The 23,545-nt window shown below is 39.4% G+C and overlaps 2 protein-coding genes across 2 annotated transcripts in view; one reads left to right on the top strand and one right to left on the bottom strand.

Annotated features, from left to right (window-relative positions):
- Positions 1-20,886, top strand: part of LOC146478379 (codanin-1-like) — a 37,887-nt gene extending 17,001 nt beyond the window's left edge. Inside the window, exons 13-35 of the mRNA XM_085111906.1 lie at positions 902-953; positions 1,403-1,474; positions 2,530-2,673; positions 3,224-3,390; positions 4,333-4,411; positions 4,640-4,744; positions 5,366-5,420; positions 6,273-6,326; positions 7,220-7,293; positions 7,368-7,441; positions 8,056-8,185; positions 9,025-9,104; positions 9,604-9,667; positions 10,315-10,393; positions 11,058-11,269; positions 11,734-11,782; positions 11,947-12,005; positions 12,422-12,488; positions 12,585-12,686; positions 13,635-13,714; positions 14,989-15,102; positions 19,583-19,658; positions 20,490-20,886. Coding sequence (XP_084968032.1) covers positions 902-953; positions 1,403-1,474; positions 2,530-2,673; positions 3,224-3,390; positions 4,333-4,411; positions 4,640-4,744; positions 5,366-5,420; positions 6,273-6,326; positions 7,220-7,293; positions 7,368-7,441; positions 8,056-8,185; positions 9,025-9,104; positions 9,604-9,667; positions 10,315-10,393; positions 11,058-11,269; positions 11,734-11,782; positions 11,947-12,005; positions 12,422-12,488; positions 12,585-12,686; positions 13,635-13,714; positions 14,989-15,102; positions 19,583-19,658; positions 20,490-20,668 — 2,167 coding nt within the window. The 3' untranslated portion in view covers positions 20,669-20,886. The remainder of the gene's footprint in view (positions 1-901; positions 954-1,402; positions 1,475-2,529; positions 2,674-3,223; positions 3,391-4,332; positions 4,412-4,639; positions 4,745-5,365; positions 5,421-6,272; positions 6,327-7,219; positions 7,294-7,367; positions 7,442-8,055; positions 8,186-9,024; positions 9,105-9,603; positions 9,668-10,314; positions 10,394-11,057; positions 11,270-11,733; positions 11,783-11,946; positions 12,006-12,421; positions 12,489-12,584; positions 12,687-13,634; positions 13,715-14,988; positions 15,103-19,582; positions 19,659-20,489) is intronic.
- LOC146478380 (perlucin-like protein) lies at positions 16,320-17,620 on the bottom strand. The gene is made up of 2 exons (XM_085111723.1): positions 17,303-17,620; positions 16,320-16,914 (listed from the first exon to the last, which is right to left on the bottom strand). The coding sequence occupies exons 1-2, from the start codon at positions 17,526-17,528 to the stop codon at positions 16,481-16,483; spliced, it is 660 nt and encodes a 219-aa protein (XP_084967849.1). The 5' UTR covers positions 17,529-17,620; the 3' UTR covers positions 16,320-16,480.
- Positions 20,887-23,545: the final 2,659 nt, after the last annotated feature.

Below are 23,545 nucleotides of genomic sequence, written 5' to 3'. Positions count from 1 at the left end.
CCATCTTTATTGCACTCTCCAGATACTATGGGACACTGGTACGAGTACAGGATTGCGGGATCATTTGAGTACTGATCAAGTTTTCCGACAGTAACAGTGGTGCCGCGGTCGATCCCGTTTGGCTACAACGTAGATAGATTAAGATGCCGAACGGCGAATAAGTGCATTTTGCAAAGTTCCTGGTGGTGGCGTAGCTCCTGTGATATATGTTTCATCCACAGCTGACTGTCACTGCCATTTTACATGTAAAAGGTCCTTGGGTCTTGTCAGCCCCCCCCCCCCCCCCCCACAACCAAATGATCCCAAACTGCCCCTCTTGTACCAGACTCCCCTTGTGGTTTCTGGAGTGTGGAATTACAGTCTGCCTCTGCATCTTTTCTCTCTGACATTTAGGAAGTTGCGATTTAATTTTTTTGGTGTTTGTTTGCTTCTATAAATTGCTAAAAAAATGTCCCCTGACTGCATGAAATTTGTTCAAGTTTAATGTGCATGCTTTTTGACCTCTTTGTTTGACAATCAGCAAGTACATTTTCTTACCATTAATTATGCACTAAGAAGTTATTGCATGTATTTGGACATGGACTCAGTAACCATGGAAACAGGCAGCAGCCTTTTTAAAGTTCGGTAAAATGGCCAAGTGTTTTCAGTAACTTTGTCTGATGGACATGGGAGGGATACATGCTTTTAGGAAAGGGTGAGGAAATCTTGTAATGACTACCTATTATGTCCACTGGACATACCAATTTTAGTGAGTCTGGCTCTGTTTTAAATACCCTTAGACACTTCATGATAAAGAAAGTGAAGGAGATAATTTTTAGTACCTAAATCTGAGGGATTGATAAGTTAAGGCTGAACTATAAAAGTTAATAGTTACCATTCACTGTTCTGTGTTTAATTGCAGCCATTCATTTAATCAACATTTGATAGACTTGCTGATTGTGACCATCACTGAGGTATGGTTTTACCGGGAAGACAATAGTCATAAAACACGTTTGTTGTCATTGTTAGTATTTTTTTCCTCCTCCTCCTCTTCTTTCTTCTTGGCACATTTTATCCTATGCATAGTAAGATTAATATTGACGGTTCTTATTAACAATTCTTATTCCACGAGCGCACATTGGATATGAGATGGTAGATAGCCAACGAGGCGTGTTGTGCTGATTTGGCTATATATAATCATCTCATATCCAACAAGTGCAAGTGGAATAATTGTTTTATTAAAAACAATTCAGAAATATTGCTAGATCTTGCTGATTTCACCTTGCAAAAACCACCAGAAGACAATTTAATGGCCGCTATTCCTCAGGCATGGTATACCATGGCTGCTAAGCCAATCAAATTTCTGGAATTGCATTATACAATGATCCAGTTTTTAATAATAATTATTTCTTTTTGCTTGTAGATGAATGATAAAGAATTCCCCTTGTCAGATCTAGAAGAAGGTAGTGAAAAGGAGTCGTCCATTCAAAATCAGGTCAGATACATTTCCTTTTTATTCTACTGTACGGTAACTCTACAAATACATGTAAGTACAGATTCCTTGAACACCATTTTGCTTTTCTATCAGTTAGAAACTTCTTCTGACACTCCTATTTTATGTGCTGGGGTGAAATTGATGTCATGTATTTGACTAACCGAGAAGTCAAGGACGTTTTAGAGTTATGAATTGAAATGGAGTTACTACAACAAAATACACCAACCCAGTGTTTTGCTTAATAGCAAAGTCATTGGCAAAGCTTGAAATTTGCAGGTCATAAACATGTAATGTGTATAAAAATGACATACATTGGCTCAATGTTTCACACATTTACTCAAATACATATTAAAGTTGCATTGGAATGCACCACTTGGAGAGTCATTACCTTTGGCGGAGGAGAACAGAAGTTACCTAATCGTACAGTATGTTGTTGTCTTTCCTATGGCATCCGTGTATTGGTGATCCTGTGTACTACACTACCTAAATTTTCTGACATTCCTGTAAGGACACCATAGGAGCACCCCCGCTTGATTTTTGCAGCAATATGTCTGCAACAACCTGACCCCAGTTGTTCAAAGGGCGGATAACTTTATCCAGTGGATAAGTCACTATCCAGCGTTGAAAATGTGTACCAAACGATACTTCTGGCAAGTTTTCCACACAATCCCATACTTAAACTAGACATACGCTTCTAATCTATAAACAAATTATAGGGTGAAAGGGAAATTCTTGCACACATTTATTTGCCGGATAGCGACCTATCCAGTGGATAAAATTATCCGCTCTTTGAACAACCAGGGCCTGGTATATAAATTCAGTTAGCCATTATGCACAGGAAAATGAATACCAAACGGCGCACCGTATAGCTGAATTTGTAGACTTTAAGGTGTCCCAGGCACTTCTATATAATTGTTTCCTTACAGCCAATAATAAACAAATTGTTCTTGCTTTATTATCCCGCTTTAAATGCTGAGTTGATTTAAAGGTTTCTATTGTGTTTAAGAGCAAGCTTCTATGTAATTTGAACTAACTTTTGAAACTTGCCTTTACAGGAACTGAAACAAGAGTTCTCCAGCTGTTTAATGAAGATCAGAATCTTGGCCAAGTTTCTTGGCTTCCTTTTGTTCAAGCCATATTATGGAATTGAAACCACATCACAAGTAGTTGTATCAGAAACTCTTAAATTACGAAACAGGGTAAGTCCTTTGTACCTTTAGTTTTCTATGTGTTTAGTTTTTGTCCGTCATTTTAGTTTTTCAATTAATCAACAACCTTCTCTGTTTGGGTCTGGAATTTCCTTCTCCATTTCTGAAAGTGAGGATTCAAGAACATCAAATCATGGTAGAGTAGTCGTGATAGGCGAATCATATCCACAGAATCATGTTAAAAAAAGCTGGCATGTGTTAGACTACAAAACAGACGTTTGTGTCTCTTGACGATGGAAATGCGAATCACCAAAGCGTGATTTTTCTTCCATGTCCCACTTTCAGTTTCCTTGCTCGATTCAGACGTTTGAAGACTGCACGCGTCTGTACAACAGTCCAACTGAAATTAAATCTATATGGTTGTTGTTGTTGTTGTTGTTGATGGTATTTTTTATTACCTTTTTGGCTTTAATTTTTACCGACTACAGAGACTTGCTGGATCTTAAAGCGGGGCTAAGAATTTGCCGCTGAGTACCCAAGATTCTGGCACCAACTCAACACAATTTGCTTCTTTTTGTTTTAATTTCATGTTGATCTACAGATTCCAGTTCACTTTGATGTTCTTGGCCATCTCAAGAAAGCCTGGTGCCGTGGGAGACTGGTGCTGACCATTCCATGGGCCGTAGAGTATCTCAGTATGATGGACCCTTTGGCCCCTCTTTTGGACTACTTCTCTGAGGCCTTACATTGGCTGAGTAGAACATACAGGTAAATGTGCTGTGCTTTGTTGCCTGTTTGGTATTACATTCAGAACAAAGCTGTTGGGTACACTCTTGTTAGGACATCTGTGCTTTCATATACTGACATAGTTTGCTTATCCTGGATTCAAATTGCAAAACTCATTTATGCCTTCCCTCTTTAACCACGTGGAATGAACGGTCACACGACCCGCGAAATACAAGAGGGGGGTTTCCTCAATTACAGTAGACTCCTCCCCAAGTCCAAGACTACTGTTATTTACAAGTCACGCAGAGAAAAGCCGTAAAAATCCTATTTGCGTGCAAATATTTCATTTGAAGATACTTTCATTACAAAAATGATCGGACTAATAAACTTTCTGCTGAACAAAAACATACTCGGAGCATTTTTGAATATGTATAATTTAGGTTAGTGTGCAAAACATTTACAAAACGTGTTAATTCAAGCAAGGCTTACGAAAATGCTCAAAAGTTTTGACTATTCGTTAGGAAAACAAATTGCAGATACTAAATTATCGTCTTCTTCTGAAATTAATTTTGTTGGAGCAACATGGAAATAAAATTCACAGCCGCATTAGGAGTTCGTTTTTAAGGCATTCTTCACTCTTTTTCAAGTGTGTTGTTTTTTGCTTAAAATGTCATTACCCTGTAGATTGTTGTGTTCGTAACGAACCGTTTCAACGGAACTTAACATTTTTTTACACATTATGTCCTCTCAGAATGTTACTCCCGAAATGTCAACACAAAGGAACGTCCGAAATGTGCCTAGGAATCGCCCGGTAGTTTTTTAACCGAGGTTTTTCGTCCGAAAATTATATGACCGAAGCCGAAGTAATACATTGATAGAAATTGTCCAGTAAATGCATTGCTGTAGTTATTATCTATTACGTACTATTAATCTCATTGGATGAAATCTTGAAGAATTTTCTGTACTTTGTTTGTTTCTTTGTAGAGAACTAGCTGTGTTTCCTAAGCCAGATTTGAATCACAGCAAGTTACTCCTGACTTCCTGTCTTGGATGGCTATTTGAGGTGAGTATAGAGTGTGTGCACGGCGGCCATGTTGGAGGACTGAAACAATAGAAGATGTTTGCATAAAAATAGAATATATTTCCCAAAGGAAAATCATTGTATTGTTTTGGTCCTCCAACATGGCCGTCGTGCACACACTCAACATGACTTGACTTTATGTTAGACGTGTGTGGAGGCACCTTCAAAGTAAAGCTATTTTGTTTCTGATGTTCAGCTTTTGTCTCTCAGATATCAGCGATTCCTGCATCCTTTTTCTTCAAAAGTTTAGCGGAGCGAAACACCTCAGTTGATTGTGAACCTCAAATGAAGCATTTGGACTTGAAAGTTAATTTGGTAAGTTAAACAGATTTGTTTACCAAATACTGGAGCAAAGAGTACTGATATATCACAGTATACCTACTTAGCTTATGGTAGTCCTTTTGACTCCCTTGTGGCGTTAGCAATGCTGCATCAACAATATTTAAAAACACAAATGTAAACGTTTCAGAGGAATTCCTGTTTGAGGGGGACATTCAAAAACTCATTAATAATTCATAAGCCCATTGACCAATCAAATGGTCGATAAAGCATCACGTGCAATGGTTTTAAAACCCGATAAAAGCTCCTCCTTATTAGTATGCGGTGTTTAATGTTTTTCTGGTATGCTAATTTCCAACGTTCACAAAAGCATCATTGTTATGAACTCTCTTGACACACACTTTTCCAGGAATGCTTTTGAAGCCGTTCAAAAAACTCGCAGCACGTGTTTTATCGGTTCTAAAACCACTCGGCTGCGCCTCGTGGTTTTAAATTCCGATAAAACACTGCTGCTCGTGATTTTAAACATTACTTTAAACCAGTGAAAAAAACCTGTTAGAGCAAAGCGGAAGACCATCAACACTCTCAATATATATATTACTTCTACTAATTAAAGACACCTAAATCTAAAGTAAAATTTCCTTTCTTCTTCTGTAGGACTCCAGTGGTCTCGTAGATCAAGGCATTCTTTATTCGTGCTGCCCATATCTTGGTAGGCATCATTATTTTTAAACTACTTTGTGTGCGAGCAAATAAATCAATAGGATAGGTTGTAGAAAGGTAGTTTTAACTGGGGAAGTTTCAGGAAACAAAATTATTTGATTCAATAGATTAGTAGTCTTCACAAAAAAAATCTTGGCTTTAGTAGAGAGAAGGCATTTACATGTATGAAATCCCTTTTATGAAAAGATTTTCATTCGAGTATGAAAGTGAATGGATTGGCTGCGGGGTCAATTAAAATTGGCTGCGTTTATGGGATCTTTTGGGCGTTTACTTCCTGTCCGCTCTCGGCGGCACTGTAACTTGTTCGCGCAGCTCAAAATTGGCAACCACCGCGTGAGATAGTTTCAGAAGTTTCAATAATGCTCAGAGTTGACACTTTTCGATCATGATTTTCGCAATTCATCGGCTCGTTTTAACACTTTTCACAGCAAGGGAACTGGTCATAACCAGTTTGTCCAAATAGGACCCACCATATATAGGGTAAGGGGGTTATTGAAGGGACCATCTTTCTCATTAACATTACGGACAAAAAAATTTATTGGCTTTAAAATCTGAGTTGACACAGAAATATTCAGCTAGCAAGAGTCAGCATTGCTAGGTAAACAAGAAAAGTGAGGTTTGAATCTCATTGTCATTTTTTACTGCTGGATAAAGGGGTGGCTATGCAATAAAGACACACTCTTTTGACGTTGAGAAAAGAGGCCGCAGGCAGAGACCGCCATCTATTTTGTGGTTTGGTGGGTCCTGTTCGAGTACAGTAGTTTTGACCACTTCCCTAAAGCACTTTTCATTCGTGCATTGGTTATCACACTTAAAATGTTTTGTGATTTTTGGGGGGCAGGTGAAATCAGATCAGTTCTTGTTGAAGCAGCTGCCGGTATGTCTGGAAGGGCAGGTAATGTACACTTAAGTTAAATAGCGTGTGGATTGTTCAAGTCCTTTTTCGCTGATTGTGTTGTTGTTATTGTTTCGGTTTTTTGTTTTACCTTTTACACTGGGTTAGACTTTTACACTATTTGCCAGAGCTACGCCAACCAGACGGGCAATTCGCAAAGAGACTGCAACGGCGGATTTGATAACCTGCGATCAGGCGTTCTTTTTTTCGTGGGAGCATGAAAGTCGGCGGTCCTGAGCCGCACTTTCGCGCTCCCCCGAAAAAAGAACGCCTGATCGTAGGTTACGATTTGAAGGTCTGGTTATACGCTGGTCCCTCAAATTCCTTCTTATCGTTACACACTGTTAAGTTAAAGAACGTGCCATTTTGGTGGAACCATTGCTTGAGATTGTACATGCCATTTACAACCTACCTCCAGGACTAAATCAACTTTGAATTCAGCTTGTGTACTATAATTTCTGTAATTAGATAAGTTGCCTTATCTCATATCAAATCTTAAAAAACAAAGCCCTCAAAATTGCCTGTTGGTTGACGTTTTTATCTTTAACTACTCTGGACTTTTTACGATGTTTCGAATTACTGGCTCCTGCATGCCTTCTAAAAAAAAGGTATTCATTCCCGAAACAAACTCCCATCTGGGTTTAGAAAGTAGGCATGGGCTAAAATCGTACTTATCTTCATCCATCCATCCATCCATCCATCCGTCCGTCCGTCCGTCCGTCCGTCCGTCCATCCGTCCGTCCGTCCATCCATCCGTCCGTCCGTCCATCCATCCGTCCGTCCGTCCGTCCATCCATCCTTCCCACCCCATCCCTCCCTCCCTTCCTTTTTTTCTTTCTTCATTCATATGTTTATTTTATCAATTCTCTTCTTTTCTCTTTCTTTCCCCTTAGGCCCAGTGAAGAAGATAACTCCAGTTTCTGCTGATGAGACCTCCAGAATATCGTCATCTCAAAAACAGCTCCAGGTTAGCCTGAATTATTTTAGAAAAGGTGTCCGTGTTCAAAAGATTTGATATATTTTCTATGATCCTCTTTGTAGCTTCAGCTGGAAGAAAACTTCTTCAGAATTCAACCTGATTTCCTCAAGAGGATGTCTGACTTTACGGTAGAAAGGTAAGCCGTAAACGTTTTCCTGTTAGGCTCACTACTTTTTGCGACATGAAAATAATGAAGTAGACTGTTTACAGTACCCTATTTTTCCGTGGGATTTTCGAGACTTGTACACTTCGATCGAACTCCCGCCATCTGGTTTAACGGCGAAGGCAAACTGGGGAGAGTGTCTAAACTACCGAGGGGGGCGGGAGTGGGGAGGCGGCGGGAAAATATTTTTCTCGCTCCTCCTCCCCCAATCAACGTACCCTGACTATGGCCCCCCTTGGTAGTTTAGACACTCTCCCCAGGTTGCGCTCGCCTTTACAAACTGATGGCCAGAGTTCGACCGAAGCGTACGAGTCTCGAAAATCCCACGGAAAAATAGGGGACTGTGAACAGTCTAATACGAATTTACGAAAAATGGCTGATTTTTTAGGACTTGCTGCCAACAAAATTTCTTTGGTTAATAAGTGAAGAAAATTGTGTGAATTTGTTGAATAACTTTCTTTATCAAGTTCAGTGACAGTTGCTTAATTCAAGCAGCGATGAAAGTAGTAGCGTTTTCGATCGCGTTCGAAAAACAATTCGGTTAAAATTTGGCTCACTGGTACGCTATCCTACATTCTACATTGTAGGTTATGCAGCAACATCATATCGCACATTAAGGGCAGCATCATCCCATCTCTATTGAACAAAGGGGTCCAGAGAATACAGCAATTCTTAGAAAATGAATTCTCCAGCAACATCGACAATGATCAGGCAAAGGTAAGATGATAACTCTTATCTATAGTGTAAGTCGAAAATACCATGTAAGGAAAGTTTGAGTTATCAAGCATCAACTGAATAGTCTGAAGGCACTTTCACTTCTCGGCCAAATTCTAGTTTGCAAATTGATTTTGGCCAGCGCAAGGTAAAGGACCGGAAACCTCGTCATAGACCGGAAACCTGGCGGGAATATTTTTAAATCTAAACTGAAAACACACCTTTTTAAATGCGCTTTTAATCTAAATTAGTTTACTTAATCTTTTGTTTTTATATTTCTAAGTCATACTGTAATACAATGGATGTAAAGCGCTTAGAACGCATGCGGATAAGCGCTATATAAGTGTTATTATTATTATTATTATTATTATTATTATTATTATTATTATTATTATTATTATTATTATTATTATTATTAGTGTGAATTCAGCCATTGCCATATCACTTAGCGGGGATGGGTACGTACTCACTCAATTTCATGCGGCGTGGCTCCACCTGGAGGAACTCGTAACTATTCCACTTACATAAAACAGAAAGATGTACCCAAAGACGGTCTATGGTATCCGGTCTATGTTATTGATACAACAGGACTTTTCATAAAAAAGGCAAAAATTTAGCAACAAGTTCACTCCCTTCCTGGTCTCAAGCTTGTCAAAATGGCCAAAACTCGAGCAATCAATTCACTCCTTTCTGGTCTCAAATTCAGTAAACCCAAAGTCGTGTCCTTTCCTTTTTCATACTAAGATTAAAGACGACTTCTCCGTCTTCATCGTCATTTTGCCAAAACAAGCTGTCACCCTTCAACTGTGAAAACAGACAGACAGTGTTTTCTTATCTTTTAGGAAAAAAGCAGACCTCATGTTCTGAAGATAATTCATGCGGTGACGGACGATGGCGTGAAAACAGCCGTGGAGACAATTGAGTTAGTATAACATGAAGTTCTCAGTTGTTTTTGTAGTGAAGGTGGCTTTTTTACTGTTGCGCAAATTTATTCGGCCAAAGGACGTTAGTTGAGAGTGTCAATGCAACAAATTGAAAGACGGTATATATGAACGGCTTGCGTACATGTAACCTGGAACGAGGTGGGATCGTTCAAGTTTTTACGTTCGCGCAAAGCCTGTGATTCCTCGGTTTTTGACGCATGCCGGTAAAGCCAGTCAATTTTACGGCCGTACACACTTTCAAATGTAAAAATTGAATTTCTAGGCCATAGAAATCCTCCTGATCAAACGCTGCTAGACGAGCAGTTTTTCTTGCACAGGCTATCAGTTGTGGTCACACTTAAAGATGTCAAATGTAACGAGAATTCAACCAGAACTGAACAGAGAAAGCGAAAGCGTTGATATTTAACTAGAGGATTACACCGTACACAGTCTACGGTCGTTTAACATTTCCAATTTCTATTTCTATTTGTGTTGTAGGTCGTCAAAGAAGAAAAGCTTGAGTGCATTTGAGAGCCTTTGTCCTCAGGACATGAACCACAAAGTGAGTTGTTTGAATGATATTTCATTTCAATTTTTCGGCTATTAATTTTACGTATTTGTTGTTCATCATGGTAGTGAGAGCGGTTTACAATTGAGTGTCGAAACTAAATCAGCGTTTGCTTTGGTTTTCTTTACTATGCTCTGTGATTGGTTGGCAAAACTCGCGTCACTTTCTCAACTAATGAGAAGCAAAACCAAAACCAACCGTTTCTTGAACGCATGCGTTTTCCCGCGCTTGACGCCGGTTGCATGTATTTACTTCGAGTTCTGATTGGTTCATTGCGCTGTTTGACTTTGTTGTGATTGGTCAGAGTAATTACTTGGTTTTACGACACTCAGTTGAAAACGTCACTATGTCCCCAATAATAATGTAGTTTCGTCTCTTTTCTAAGGCGTCAAACTTTGAGCAAGTTAATAACTTATATAAGAAATAAAGAATGAAAATGTTAAATGTTGAGTTGGTCTTTTAATGAAGTGTGACATGAGCATGACACCATATTAAAGAAAAATTCTCTACTTCCCCGACAGGAGTCGAACTCATGACTTTCTGCACTGCGGTTGAGATGCGGCTTTAACCACAGAACGTACCGTCTGTCTTGTTCTCCTTGAACTTTGTTTTCATTCACATAATATTTATTTGCTTTAAAGGTGATCATGACAGCAGCGAACATTACGACAAGACTTGTCAAGGAAAAAACTACTGACTGGATTAATACGTCGTTTCCAAGTAAGACCAAGAGGCTATTGAAACAGATTTCCAAACAGCAAAATACAGTGCAGCCAGACAGAAATATTTTACGAGCGTTCTTGTGTGCATGTTTTCACAGTTTTCTTGAGTTTCGCCTTCGGAAAACTGTTCGCCGCACGAAAGAATAAATGCCCGCGGACAAACATATATCCTTACTTATTTTCGCGACAAAATTAGGACATTTCAACGAAGTAGCAGCGATGACGCACTGAGCTTGCAAGCCCACGTAAGCGTGATATGCAGCTTTTCCCTCTTTTCCCTGTATAAATTTAACTGAAAAAGGACACTTTTTGGAGCGAATTAATGTTATATAAATGATTTAGAGCGGTTTCCAATTGAGTGTCGTAAAACCAAAACCAAAGTAATTACTCTGACCAATCGCAACAGATGTAAACAACACAACGAACCAATCAGAATTCGAGGCAAATACATGTAACTGGCGCCAAGCGCGGGAAAACGCGTGCGGCCAAAACACGATTGGTTTTGGTTTGGATTCCCATTGGTCGAGAAAGTGGCGCGAATTTTGTTAACCGATCACAGAGCGTTGTAATGCAGAAGCAAACCGAACGCGAAATTGCTTTCGACACTCAATTGAAAACCGCTCTAAGATACATTAATCATTTGTTCTTCGCTTCTGTGTTAGATGTCATGGAGGAAGAGCTGTTTGCGCAGTTTAACAAGATCGCAAACTCAATTCTGTACTCGAAATCCAAGGAACAACAGAATACCGTTGAATCTAGCACACGCTCAGAAGAAATACCTGGCAAGCAATGTGAAGTTAATGTAAAACGCCACGTACCTGGCGGAATTTCCGGACAAAATATTAATCCTATTATGAAAATCAAAGCACTGCAGGTAAATTAACAATTTTGATTATTTTCTATCTTTCTCCCATCCCTGAGAAATTTTTAATCGTTATTTTAAGATTTCAGGACTTCGTTGCAAACCATGCAATGATCGAAGACATGGACAATGTTCTTTAATCTTCGGACATTTTCAGGCCGTATTTGGCAACTTTCAGATTCGGTTATCTTTAACACACCACGGGTGTATCACAACTGTCACTCTTGTGACTAGTAACGGGGCTAAAGGAAAAAAAACAAAAACGTTGATATCTAACAAACAATGATGGAAAGAAGTCTAGATGAAAGTGGGAAGGAAACCCATCCCTCCCCTCTCCTTCCCTTCCCTTCCCTCCCCTCCCCCTACCAAAGCCGTTCCCTAAGGCCATGTGGCTTGCCCAATCCAGAAAATAAGAAGTCTTTTAACTGAAAACTTTTGATCTGAAAATCTCATTTTGTGGTGTTTTATCATTCCAGGGAGCCTTATCAGAGCAATCCAAGCTTCTTGCTCAGCAGTCAACAAATGGTTTGTTGTTAAATAGAAACTGTCCTTTACAAAAACCGATTCAACGTTCATCTCAGTCATTTTCATGCACAAGAGTTGTAGAATAAAGGACAGTGCTTATTAATTTTGAATTTTCAAAAAAAATTAACATTTTCTTGATTGGTACTTTCCTTTCTTCCTTCTAGAAGAGACACATCAAGTAACAGAAGCAGTGTGTGCAGTAGAAAGCCTTCTGTGTGACGAGGTATTACGTTCAAACGTCATAGTATTATTGGTAAAGATTTCTTGGTAATGCCATTGTCCACAGACCAAAATTTGTTATCTCCAATTAATTCCCACCTGTTATTGGTCAGAATGTTTTAGGAAATGTCCTTGATACCAATAACCAATAATTATAACTTTAATTTTGGAGTTTGTGGAGTGCTAGCGGAGCAATCGTATCTTCGCATTCCAGCACATTTCCCGAATACTATTGTCGTCGAATCCAAAATTTGTTTTGTGACCAAACTAAAGCAAAAAGGAAAAAAAACTATTTGCAGCCTTGTTTTGTTGATCGAATGGACCAAGGCTCACTGAAACCAAAAACTAACAAGTGGCCCTTGTACCACTGTTTTTTGTTTGTTTGTTTTTTCATATACCTTTTGTTTAATTTGTTTTCAGACTCAATCTTACGAAAAAGAGATGACAATGATTGGGCAAATTACGGTGGAACTGGCGTTCATTGTCGGTGTGTGTCAATTCAAAAATCCTTTGCTTCATTCATGCGTTACTTTTTCAGGGTTTGCCAGCTAACACATATGATTGTTACTTTATCCTTTCTTAGTATGTAGAGCTGCTCATGGAATCAACTTTGTGACCACAAATTGCACCAAAAAAGACTGCGGAATACTCGACAAGCTGACCAAATTGTGGACGCAGTTAAGAGGTAATATAATATCACCAGAAGAATCAAATCAGGAAACTTGCTTGCTGCCGATACAATTTGAGGCTGGTTAACAACTTGCACGGATTGTCCGGAGACCTGGGCAATGTGCACAGATGGTGGCCTGAAGTTAAGCTTGATCTTGGGCCGTTTTCTTTGCAGCTTATTCCCAAGGGAGTCGATCTCTCTTTCGGGACTCCCGAGGGAGTAATTGATAATAGAGTCTCGTCTATCGCTCTCTCCTGAGGGAGTCCATTTCTCTCTCGGGAGTAAACGACATTAGACTCCCGTTTATCGCTTACTCCCGAAGGAGTCAATGTCTTGCTCGTATTTTTGCCCGGGAGAAAGCCACAAAGGAGACGGCCGAAGTTCAGGGGACACAAATGACCTGTCCTTTGTTCGACACTGCGGTTTTTCCAAATAAATAAACGCTACTGCCCAGAAAGGTTATAGGCAAATGTATGGAAACCTTCGAAGTTAATTGTTGGATTCATTTATTCAATTCACGGGTCTTTAATGTTTAACTACCCTAATCGATCCTCATTCAAATACCCTAATTGGCTTCATGTTAGCACCAAATGAAAAATAGCAGCCACCAGCATAGCTGTAAGAAAACCATCGTTAACTTTGCGAGTTGGTTTTTCTGCTGGCTGTTCTCGGACTCTGGTTGGACATCTGAACTCCAATGACGTTAACAAGTCAAAAAAATTAACATGAAGTCACATTGGCTCCGGCAGTGTTTACGCGATTTAGAACCAACCTATACTTTCGCAAGGATTGTGAAAACGCTGTGATGAATTTTAAAAGCTTTGCGTCTTGTAACTGCTTCCTGCCAATCCTTTCTGGTTGCAATGCCACAGTGCACTTAGTAGCCTATCGTATAGTGCATGGTTTCGTCGTTGCGATATAACTTGTAAGAAAATGACACAAAACGATAATGCTTCTTTGCAGATAAACGAGTACCAGTCCCGTTTGCCAGACTGCTTTCTGCTCCTCACATTAACCTGATTATGACCATAGAAAACAGACAGGTAAGGCCGGTGACACGTGTGAACGCTTAACGCTCAGATTCCCATGTACAAACACTTTTGAAATTTGAGTCGCAATCTGTGACAGCTATAATTCTGAATACCCTAAAAGCTTCATTCAGCCGCCTCTCTGGCTAACCCCCTCCTTACGGGGAGGGGGAAGGAGCTTAATAATTTTCACGCCTCGAGGGGTGGGAAGAGGGCTAGAGAGGGAGGGTCAATAAAGGAGGAGGGTGTTTGTTACAATTCAACAAAAGTTGAATACCCTTTTCCTGACTGAAACACAGCAGTACTGGCACAATGATAGTTCTGCACATTGAATACCAAGTTTTCCTATAGGCAAACTGATACTACCTCCCCCCCCCCCCCCCCCCCTCCCCCACCCCTCTGTCGCATATGAGCTCATGAGCTGTTGTTATTCTTGGTTTTCACTGTCACGCCATTGAAATAAAAATCGAAACCATTCCATGAATGAAGTCAAGAAATCGAAATGGTATTGAAGATAAATAAATAAGGCATCTGTCCAAGTGTCAGGTCTGTGCTGCATTCCGTACTCGAGTTATTTGACAAAATGTTCCACATAAATTTATAGAGCTTAGTATGGAGACGCCATGTTTGTGTCCCTCGGAGGGGCACAAACATGGCGGCCGGAAATAGGAAAAAACATCTGGAGTTCACTTTTGCCAGAAAAGAGGTTTGTTTGCCCTTGTGAATTTTCGAATGTTTAGATTAATATTTCTCCTCAAACTTAAATTGTTTAGAATGCTGTCAAAAATCATCCGAAGAGTCATTTTTAAGATACGGAAAAAGCTTTGTCACGGCCGTACTCGTACTCCTGATGTCACGCACGATGGAAACTCGGAAATTGAAACTGTTCTATTTTCAAAAGGAAGCACGACATCAAGCTAAGAAATTGTGAACAGACATATTTTTAGTTAATCTTTCCTTGAATGAAGGTAAAAATTTTGTAGGCCTCCCAGTTTTGAATTCTAGAATTTGGTGACGTCACGTGAAAACCAAGAATTAAGGAGTGTAAGACTGTTGGCTTACTATGTTTGTAGCCTTTTTTGTTGGCAGTACCGGCCCATTTAAAAACGCAAATGAAGTTCTCTCCTCTAATTAGCCCCCCTCCCTCCATCCCCTTAAAAGCAAAGTTTCCCCGAAAATAAGCCCCTGAAAAGACCATTGAGGATATATAAGCGTTTATGAGTCTTACATTAAGTTTAGTAAACAGTATTCTACCAATACTGTATTGAAGATTTTGTCGTCATTCACAGGTCATATGGGGATCAGTGGAAGCCTTATTTTTCTGTCTTGTACAAAAGCAGTTGGTTTACATAAATGAGGTCGAGCAGTGGTATATTGATGCCGTGGGAAGTGCCCGAGATGAGGTGAGATGTTGAAAACGTTTGCCAAGTGTTCGTTTGTTTGATAGATCTATTGTTTCAGTCAGTGACACAGGCATACTCGGGAAAAGGGAATCCGAGTTCTCTCAACAGGAGTCGAACTTATGACCTTCTGATTACTAGTTCGGATGCTCTACCACTGAGCTACAGGAGACTTGTGGGAGCTAAGGCCATTAAACTAGGTTCATGGGACAAACATGCTGCATACTGCTTGGATTTGAATGTTGAACGTCACGCGTGGTATATGAAATAAATGTGATGGTATATTTCAAGCCTGGTGAATGAATGAGAATGATGCATTATTTTAGAAAGTGACCCAGGCATACTCCGAAAAAGGAAATCCTAGTGCTCATATCAGGAGTCGAACCTAAGACCTTCCGATTACTAGTTTGGATCCTCTACCACGGAGCTACAGGAGACTAGGTTCATGCGACAAATATCGTAATTATACACTGCTGGTATTTGAATGTCCAGGAGTAGTATATGTGAAAGAAATATGGTGTTGTGTGAATGAATAATAGAGATTTAAGTTTGTCCATAATATTCGCTTGCTTTTTACAATTCTATTTTACAAGGTTAAAAAGTAAAAAAAAGATCCAAAACCAAACGTTTTCGACAAATCAAGTCAAGTTTGTTTGTTTTCTTTTTGTTTTTGTTTGTTTGCTTTTTTGCGGAATTGTAGCGGAATTTCGATTAGAAGTGAGGTTGGAATATGTGGTAGTAGTGAGAGAGAATCAAATCGAAAATAAATCAAATCAATCAATCCACGTTCATGTTGAGAGTTACTACTGACAAATTCTCAAAGTCCTCGTGCGGATTCCGGATCAAAGTGTAATTCAGAAACGATACGTTTTGCGGAGGGAGGAAATCGAATAGCCTCGAAAAAATCCTCGAAACGATAAAAAGAATCAACAACCAACCAGGAAACAGGCGATAGCCCATTTCGAGTTGCTTTGAACCTCATTATGAAAGCGAGGGTTCGTGCAAGTTTTTGTTATGAAAACTAGTTTTCATTCATATTCAAAGAAAACTAATTTTCATATGAAAAGCTTTCCATGAAGCCTCGATTTCATAATGAGGCTTAAAGGAACTCGGGAATGGCCAATTGGCGGCTGGCTTTTGAAGCATGATTTGTGTACCGGCTGGAGGCTGGAATAGGTTTAAGGGATCCGAGGCAATAACGGAAGGCTTGATATCACGTGTTTCAGTAACGAGTTTCATTGTTTATTTTAAAAAAAGCAACCCTTACGAATAACACTTTTTACGGTTAACAATAACAGCCTTAGTAGTATTATGCACATGCCCGAGACCTACGGCTAATGGTTTACATCAAGTGGTAATAGAGAAATGAAAGAACTGGGAACTAGTTGGAGTGTTTCTGGCAGAGAACCACAGGAGCGTTTGTTATAACTGATTTGGGTAGGCTACAGAGCCAATCATTCCACTTTCCTTTGCGGGATCCTAAGGCGTAAATATGGCCACACTTTTCATGCGATGGACTGTTTGGTTCGCCGGAGTTCCATGCAGTATAGCCAGTCAGCGGAGTGTCATCTGCCCAGTAGAACTTTGTGTTTGCCTTACGGTGAAGCCCCAGCCATGCGCCGTAGACCATGACTTTCTTCTGCCTTGAAAGTAGGTTGTAGACAAACTGATTTTCAGCAGCGGAGGTGATTTTAGCGAGGTCACCACCCAGCTTCTGGCAGTTCCTTCTAGCATCGCTCCACTGCAGCGTTGGGATATCGATGACGAGGTAACTTGACTTGCCAAATCGAACCCAGCCAGCGGAACACTTTGTTTCTGTTAAAAATTGAACAGATTAAAAAAAAAAAGTCAGTATTTTTGGCGACTTTGGTACACTGAGCAAGCCGCAAAACACAGTCATTCTGAATGTTTCCCTGCTCTGAAACTGGGTAAAAAGAATAAAACAATACAAAGAAAAACATTACTGTGAATTGTCAAATATAACGACAAATTGTTGTGCTCTTTGCGATGCTGAGAAAAAGTTCCCAGTTAGTAGTGCACTATCCTCAAATTTCTGTCGTGTTTACGCTTTCAATGCTTAGCTCAACAAACACGAGAAGCGTTCAGAATAGCGCTATGAAGGATTTTTGTTTTCTTAACAAGACCGTATATACCGACGACAATCGATGAGAGTAACGAATTTCCGGACACTGAAGGAATTTACCTTTGACCGACTGCGCCGCGATGTAATCAACTTTGGCTTTGATGTGAGCCATCATTTCACGTTCGTTGTTCGCTAGACCACAGTTGTTGTTTACCACAAGACTCTGTCTGGCTTGAGATTTAGCTGTATCGGTTTGTTTGCCGCTAGAGTTTTGAGGTTTCCCGCTAGAAATGGCAGCCGTTACCACAAGGCAAAGAAAGAAGACATGAGTCGGACGAGGAACCATTATCGCTGCGGTTTCGTTCAACAGTATTTTCGAAACTGTGATTGGGATGATATCGAAATTGTCAAGGACTGACTCAGCATTATAGCTACACGTAATCTATAAAATGTAAACTTATTATCATTTGATAATTATGCAATAGGACAAGAACTTTTACCAATTTTGTTGACTCCAAGGTCGAGCGGAAGTTTATTTAAATGTTGACGAAGGTATTGTAATCCTGAAAGAGAAGTCTCAAAATTTAAAGGCTTGCACTTTAATTAACATTCCAAGTCGTTTTTAGAGAATTCAAAACAAGGGTGCTGGTGTTTTATTCCATCTTAGAGCTTGTTCGTTTTTTTTCTTTAATTTATACGGAAGTCATACCCTCTGTCACTGATCTATTTTATTCCATGATCTGGCACTTTGTCAAATGAAGTCAATGTAAACATCACTGAGCTGAGAAATCTTTATTCATTGTTAAACAATCAGTTTATGTTTTCTTGTGTTACAAATTGCTTCTTATGTGTCAACCACCAAGAAGCCTGTTTATAGAAATAAAAAAGCTAAATTCTAGCAGTGTAGATAGAATTTTGAGGCCGATCGAGATAATATTTGAATTCCTTGCATTTAAACACGAGAGTCATGGTTCATTAAAATGCATTTGTGCCAGTTTTCTTAATCGAATATTCTGTACTGAAACTTTCCAGTCAGGCATATGAACCCCTGTTGTTTTCGTCGGCAAATGTGAAATTAGTGACTATTTCATACCGCTTCAAATATTGAAAAATGAATAATCGCTCTACAATAATCCATCAAATGAAAAGCGCTCTATCGCGACCGCTCAAAGTAAATTGTATTCCGTTTGAGAGCTGTTTCTTTGAACACTCATTTCTTTAGCCTGAGTAAACAGAAATCGTTTCGCGGGGAAACCGATTGTTGGATCATTTCTCTGACTTTATTGTTTCTTTCCATACACTATAAAGTCGCTTTTCTAGCAGAAAAGTTAAGCCAAATTGGCTTACTCGAGAAGAGCGAGCTCAATTCTTTACCACTGTGGTTGAGGGGCTTCTAGTAGTGGAGAATTCAATTGCACCGAACGGTTTATTTCGGTGGAAATCTGTTCGTGAATTCGGATTTAGTCTTAAAAGTGTAAGCTCAAAATTCTCCAACAATGGAAAACCAATAGGCAATTACCCGGTTGCTTTGAGCCTCAGTATGAAAGCGAGGCTTCTTGGAAAGTTGTTATTATGAAAATTAGTTTTCATTCATATTCAAACGAACTCATTTTCACATGAAAAGCTTTGCACTAAGCCTCGCTTTTGTAATGAGGTTCAAAGCAACGCGAAAGGCCCTTTTCCTTTCGTTTCGGAAGGGGCAATACAAATATGTTAAAAATGCGAAAAAAAGCGAAGTTAGTATTTTCATAAAACCAACAACAGCTAGAGAATCTGGGCCTGGTTGTTCAAAGCCCGATTAAGCTAATCCAGGGTTAACGTAGACTTTGATTCAAATTTAGTAATCAACGAAGATTCTTCAACACGACTTTTGTTCCTCAGTTTTGACTTAGACTTTTCTTTACCACTTACCTTTTAAATGGGCTCTTAAAAACATTTTTAATGAGCGCGATGAAACCTCGGTTAATTTTTAATCGGGGAACCAGGCCCTGGGGAATAAAATTTCGTCTCATCCCAAAAATCTGCGTACAAATCGACAAGCGTGCAATGACCAGCTCCCAGTTGGCTTGGTAGAGCACTGCACCGGCATCGCAGAGATCATGGGTTCAAATCCCGTTCAAAACTGAATTTTACTTTTGTTTTGTTTTGTTTTTTTCGGCAGGCTTTCTTTTCGCCACTGCTTAAGTTGCATGTGTAACTGCGGTGATTATTTTCTTATTCAAATCTTTATTAGCTTGCACAGATTTGTCTTTTGAAGGGCCAAAAACGACCTGGAAACACAGAAGACAACAATCCCAATATTTTGCTTAAGTGTACTTGCTGGGAGCTCCTGAGAATTTCTTGCCGCCAAATTATTTCCACATACTCTAATTACAGTTATTTCCACGTTTCTCTTTGTAGGAGACTGCTGTGGAAATTGGTAAAGCGTGTTGTTCTCTGGTACTGGCATTTCACGAAACGCTAAGAGAAATGGCTGGTAAGATATATAAGCTCAAACTCACTTTTTTTCGCTTGCTGTGGCGCTGTTTATTATGATGTAAAAGGTAGTTCTAACTTTCGAGCCTGCTAATGAAATCCTAAACTGTAAGCATTTATTAGTCATCGCGCACTGCTCCTTTTGTACTGCTGATTACTATGCCGTCAGCGCGCATGTTTCTTCGATTCTTCAATAATACAACTGCAATTTTCAAAGGACATAGAAAACATTTTGTAGCGTATCTATAGAATTGACAAAAATGCTCATAACACTTTGAGTGAACTAGAAACAGATTTAGAACCACTCAGCCACTTACGGTCATTTACGGTTTTTGCTTCCACAGTTGTCTCTCTCGTTCTGTTCGAACTTATGCTCGTTCTCTGTATAAGACTGTAGAAATGATTTCTGTTTCGTGAGCTTGGTGGTTTTCAATAATAGGTCTGTGGGGTACAATCTGAAAATAAGGCGTGGATCTTAAACAAGAAGTTCTGTTATAAAAGGGCAAGCCCCTCCATCCTTTCGCACCTTTTTGGGTGTGAAATCAAAATTTATTCGCCGTTCAGTCGTGGCACGTTGTTGACTGAAAAAATATGTCTGAAAATCTCAAAATGTCACCACAGAAATATCAGACATCAGTTTCCAATTCGGTTAATTCGAAGACAAGTAAAGGTGAGATTGTTTATCTCCAGATTGTTCTGCAGTCAGTTCACGAGCACAAACACGTGATCAAATATAAAATAACAAGGCCATAGTATTATTTATTTTCGAGGAAGTTGGGTTGTATTTTTTGAAATCGCGGCATTGATAAATATGGATGATTTCCACTGTTAGGTCCCAAGGAGACTGCCATCCCTGCCGAGTTTTCCCTTCTTCTCTCTATCTTGATTCAGAAGTTTTCACACAACGCTTCCCTATCGACCGTTTTAGCAGACTGTGTCAAGAACGTTCCTGGAGTCATTGCAATGCCCGATGATTCTGATCGTAATGAGCGTATAGCTCTTTGTTTCTAGTATTTACCTAGTAACTACAGTAATGATTACCTCAATGGTAACATCAACCGGTAGCTTGTCATATGCTGATCACCTCATATTCTTCAACCAGAAATAAATTTACGCTTGGTAATAAATCTCGAAAGAAGAGAGTAACCCCCACCCCACCAGGCTCGCTATTTAATGTTTGTAAATAAATCTCAAACTCGCTGTGGAGTCGTCCCCACCCCCTCCCCCCCCCCCCCAAAAAAAAAACTTGTTCTGCCCTACATTGTTTACATTATATTCACTATTGAAATTATTTTGTGAATTGACCGTGAGAGAACAAAGTCTCACTCAACATTAGACAATATGGAGAAAATTTATGAATGAGAGGATAGCTTTATAAAAGTAAATTTTAATTGAGGAATCTATTTTCATCGACGATGTAAATACTTAAATTACAAAAGTGTAAATAAATTAATATTTTTGTAGTCACTAAAACACTATTTTCTGCACGCGCTATTTTGCATTGCTTAAGGATATAAGGGGAGAAGGGATGGCGCAGCGCTGGGTTCAATTCCAGGCCTAGGCGTCATAAAGCGGTCTTCACACGGCAAACTAAAGTTGGCAAACTCGTGTTGGCAAACTCAAGTTGGTGTGTGTGAACGGCACAAAAACAGTCGGCAAACAAGTTGGTAAACTGTTGGCGACAAATAGAACTTGCCTCTATTCTCGCCAACTTTTTCACCAACTTTTTCGTGTTGGTAAACTCGTATTTGACGCTCCAAGGGTGGGATTTCTACTGATATAAGGTTTCGTTCAAACCTTTCTATTTTTCCAGCGCTTTCTGTTTCTTCTTCGGCGATTAACATACAATAGGACCAAGACACAAGCGGCAACTCTTCGTGAGTGCCACTGCACTACGTCGGCCATGTTGCAAATTTAGCGTGTTGTGAAGGCACGAGTTTGCCAACTTTTTGAAGTTCGCCAAAACGTGTTTGCCAACTTTAGTTTGCCGTGTGAAGGCCGCTTAAGGGTGTTGAGTTTGTTGTTTGTTCTCGTCCTTACTCAAAGAGGTGTTTTTCCGGGTTCGATCTGGAGAGTGTACTCGATTCGTGCTCGGTGCTCTCCGCGTGCCTTTTTGTGCTCTCGTCCAAACTTTTAAAAAGGGAAAAGGCCTTGCCAAGTTTATTTTTCAGCTTTATTGGACACATCAAAATAGGTACAAGAACAAAACAGAAATACAAGGAACAAAATGACTGGTCCAAGGGGTATTGCACAAAATGGGACAACGAGACCCATGCGAGGCGCAACCCCTTAAACATCATTAAAACATATAAGATACATTGCTTGTTTTTTGTTTTGTTTTTTTCTTTGTCTTTTTGCATCAAAATGAGTTTTCTCGCCTGTTTTGAATATTGTTTATTTTTGAAATACTGAGTAGTTTTAAGTGGCGTCACTTGGTAGTTTGCGATCTTCATCATATCGATGTTGTGATTTAAGTTACAATGTCTAGGTTACGCCCAGCTTCGTTTTATATTGATGGTGTTTGTAACTGACTCTGGGATTCATGCTTGGGGTTCTTACTGACCGACAATAATTTCTTCTTGAAATCCCCTGTAAATCTCAATTACAATTCGTTAAGGTTACCCTATACCTTCAGAGGTGTTTCGCGTTTAAGCGATGTAGCGCGTCCAGTTTAAACTGTAGCTACCTAAACCCCTATATCAAATTAAAGCTTATAGAGCTGGCTATCAAGCTATACCAAGAATTTTGAATTAAAATGAATTGTCGAATTTTTCACGACCTCTAAATGCGTGCGTCCGAATTACCTTTTTGAAGCTACAAGTCAAAGCAAATTTTTTTTTTCGCTAATTTAATCTGCTCCTCAGTTTCCGGACCCAAAGCGCTAAAAAAAACGTGTCTGCGTTTTGCCATATTCAATTGCAATGAAAAGTTATGGTGCATTTTTGAAAAAGGATGAAAAGATTGGGGAGTGATCGTACAAAAATCGCTCTCGGAGAAAAAATATTTCGAAAGAAAAAATTCGCAGACACGTGTTTGTTGTTTATATGTTAAACTAGCTACTGTCCAAATTTGAAGGCAAACGAACAAATTCCTTTTGAGTTTTAGCTCTTTGAAGTGTTTCCTCCAAGTGAAAAAATTGATTCGAGAAAAAAGCGCTAAAAATTCGGCAATTCATATTATTTCAAAATTCTTGAAGGGTTCAGGTATCTACTGTTTTAACCGGACGCGCTACATCGCCTGGACGCGAGACACCTCTGAAGGTATTGGGTAACCTTAAGAGTGATCCAAAAGATATTCGTTGTACGCTTGTGTTAGACACATAGTTGTTTTTTGGTATGTTAGGTTGTAAACCCTCTTGAAGCGTAGATTCTTGGACAGTTTTTATTACGAAAATTAGTTTTCATTCATATGCAAACGAAACTTATTTCCATATGAAAAGCTTGGCATTTTGCCTCGCTTTCATAATGAGGTTCAAAGTAACTCGGGTATGGCCTATTAACCTATGATTCGTGAACCGGTTTGGGCTTAAGGCGGGGGTAAACCTGAAAGCCGTTTTCATGCCGATTAAAATCGGTTTCATGGAAATATCTCGTTCACGTTTCAAGCAATCCAAAATCTCTCTGCTTAAAACGGAAATCAATGTTGTTGGGTGTTTTGTGAATTTTTCGGTGAATTTTGGGTATATTTGGGAGGAGATAGTTTTTCTAGAAGGATTGGTAAAATTAAGAGAAATAAGAAATATTGAAGATTTAGTGAGGTTTTAAAATTAGAATTTGTAGTTAATAATTAATAGACGGATACCCAGTTAGTCCACTAGAAACCTGGGGTGCTCTTGCGTAGGTATCAACTGTCTGTTGGTGTTTTAAAAATCGTTTTCTTTCTCTTATC

This window comes from Pavona decussata, unplaced genomic scaffold (assembly GCF_977016875.1).
Source record: "Pavona decussata unplaced genomic scaffold, jaPavDecu1.1 SCAFFOLD_64, whole genome shotgun sequence".
In the NCBI taxonomy this organism is placed as follows: domain Eukaryota; kingdom Metazoa; phylum Cnidaria; class Anthozoa; order Scleractinia; family Agariciidae; genus Pavona; species Pavona decussata.
The sequence above is the reverse complement of the archived record's forward strand: the minus strand, read 5'-3'. Positions and strand labels throughout refer to the sequence as shown.

Bases quoted from the DNA above. Each gene is read 5' to 3' on its own strand.
- LOC146478380 (XM_085111723.1), bottom strand. From the start codon at position 17,528: ATGGTTCCTCGTCCGACTCATGTCTTCTTTCTTTGCCTTGTGGTAACG. The intron at 16,915-17,302 runs GTAAATTCCTTC...AATTTTTAACAG, and splicing joins CGCGGCGCAGTCGGTCAAAG to AAACAAAGTGTTCCGCTGGC.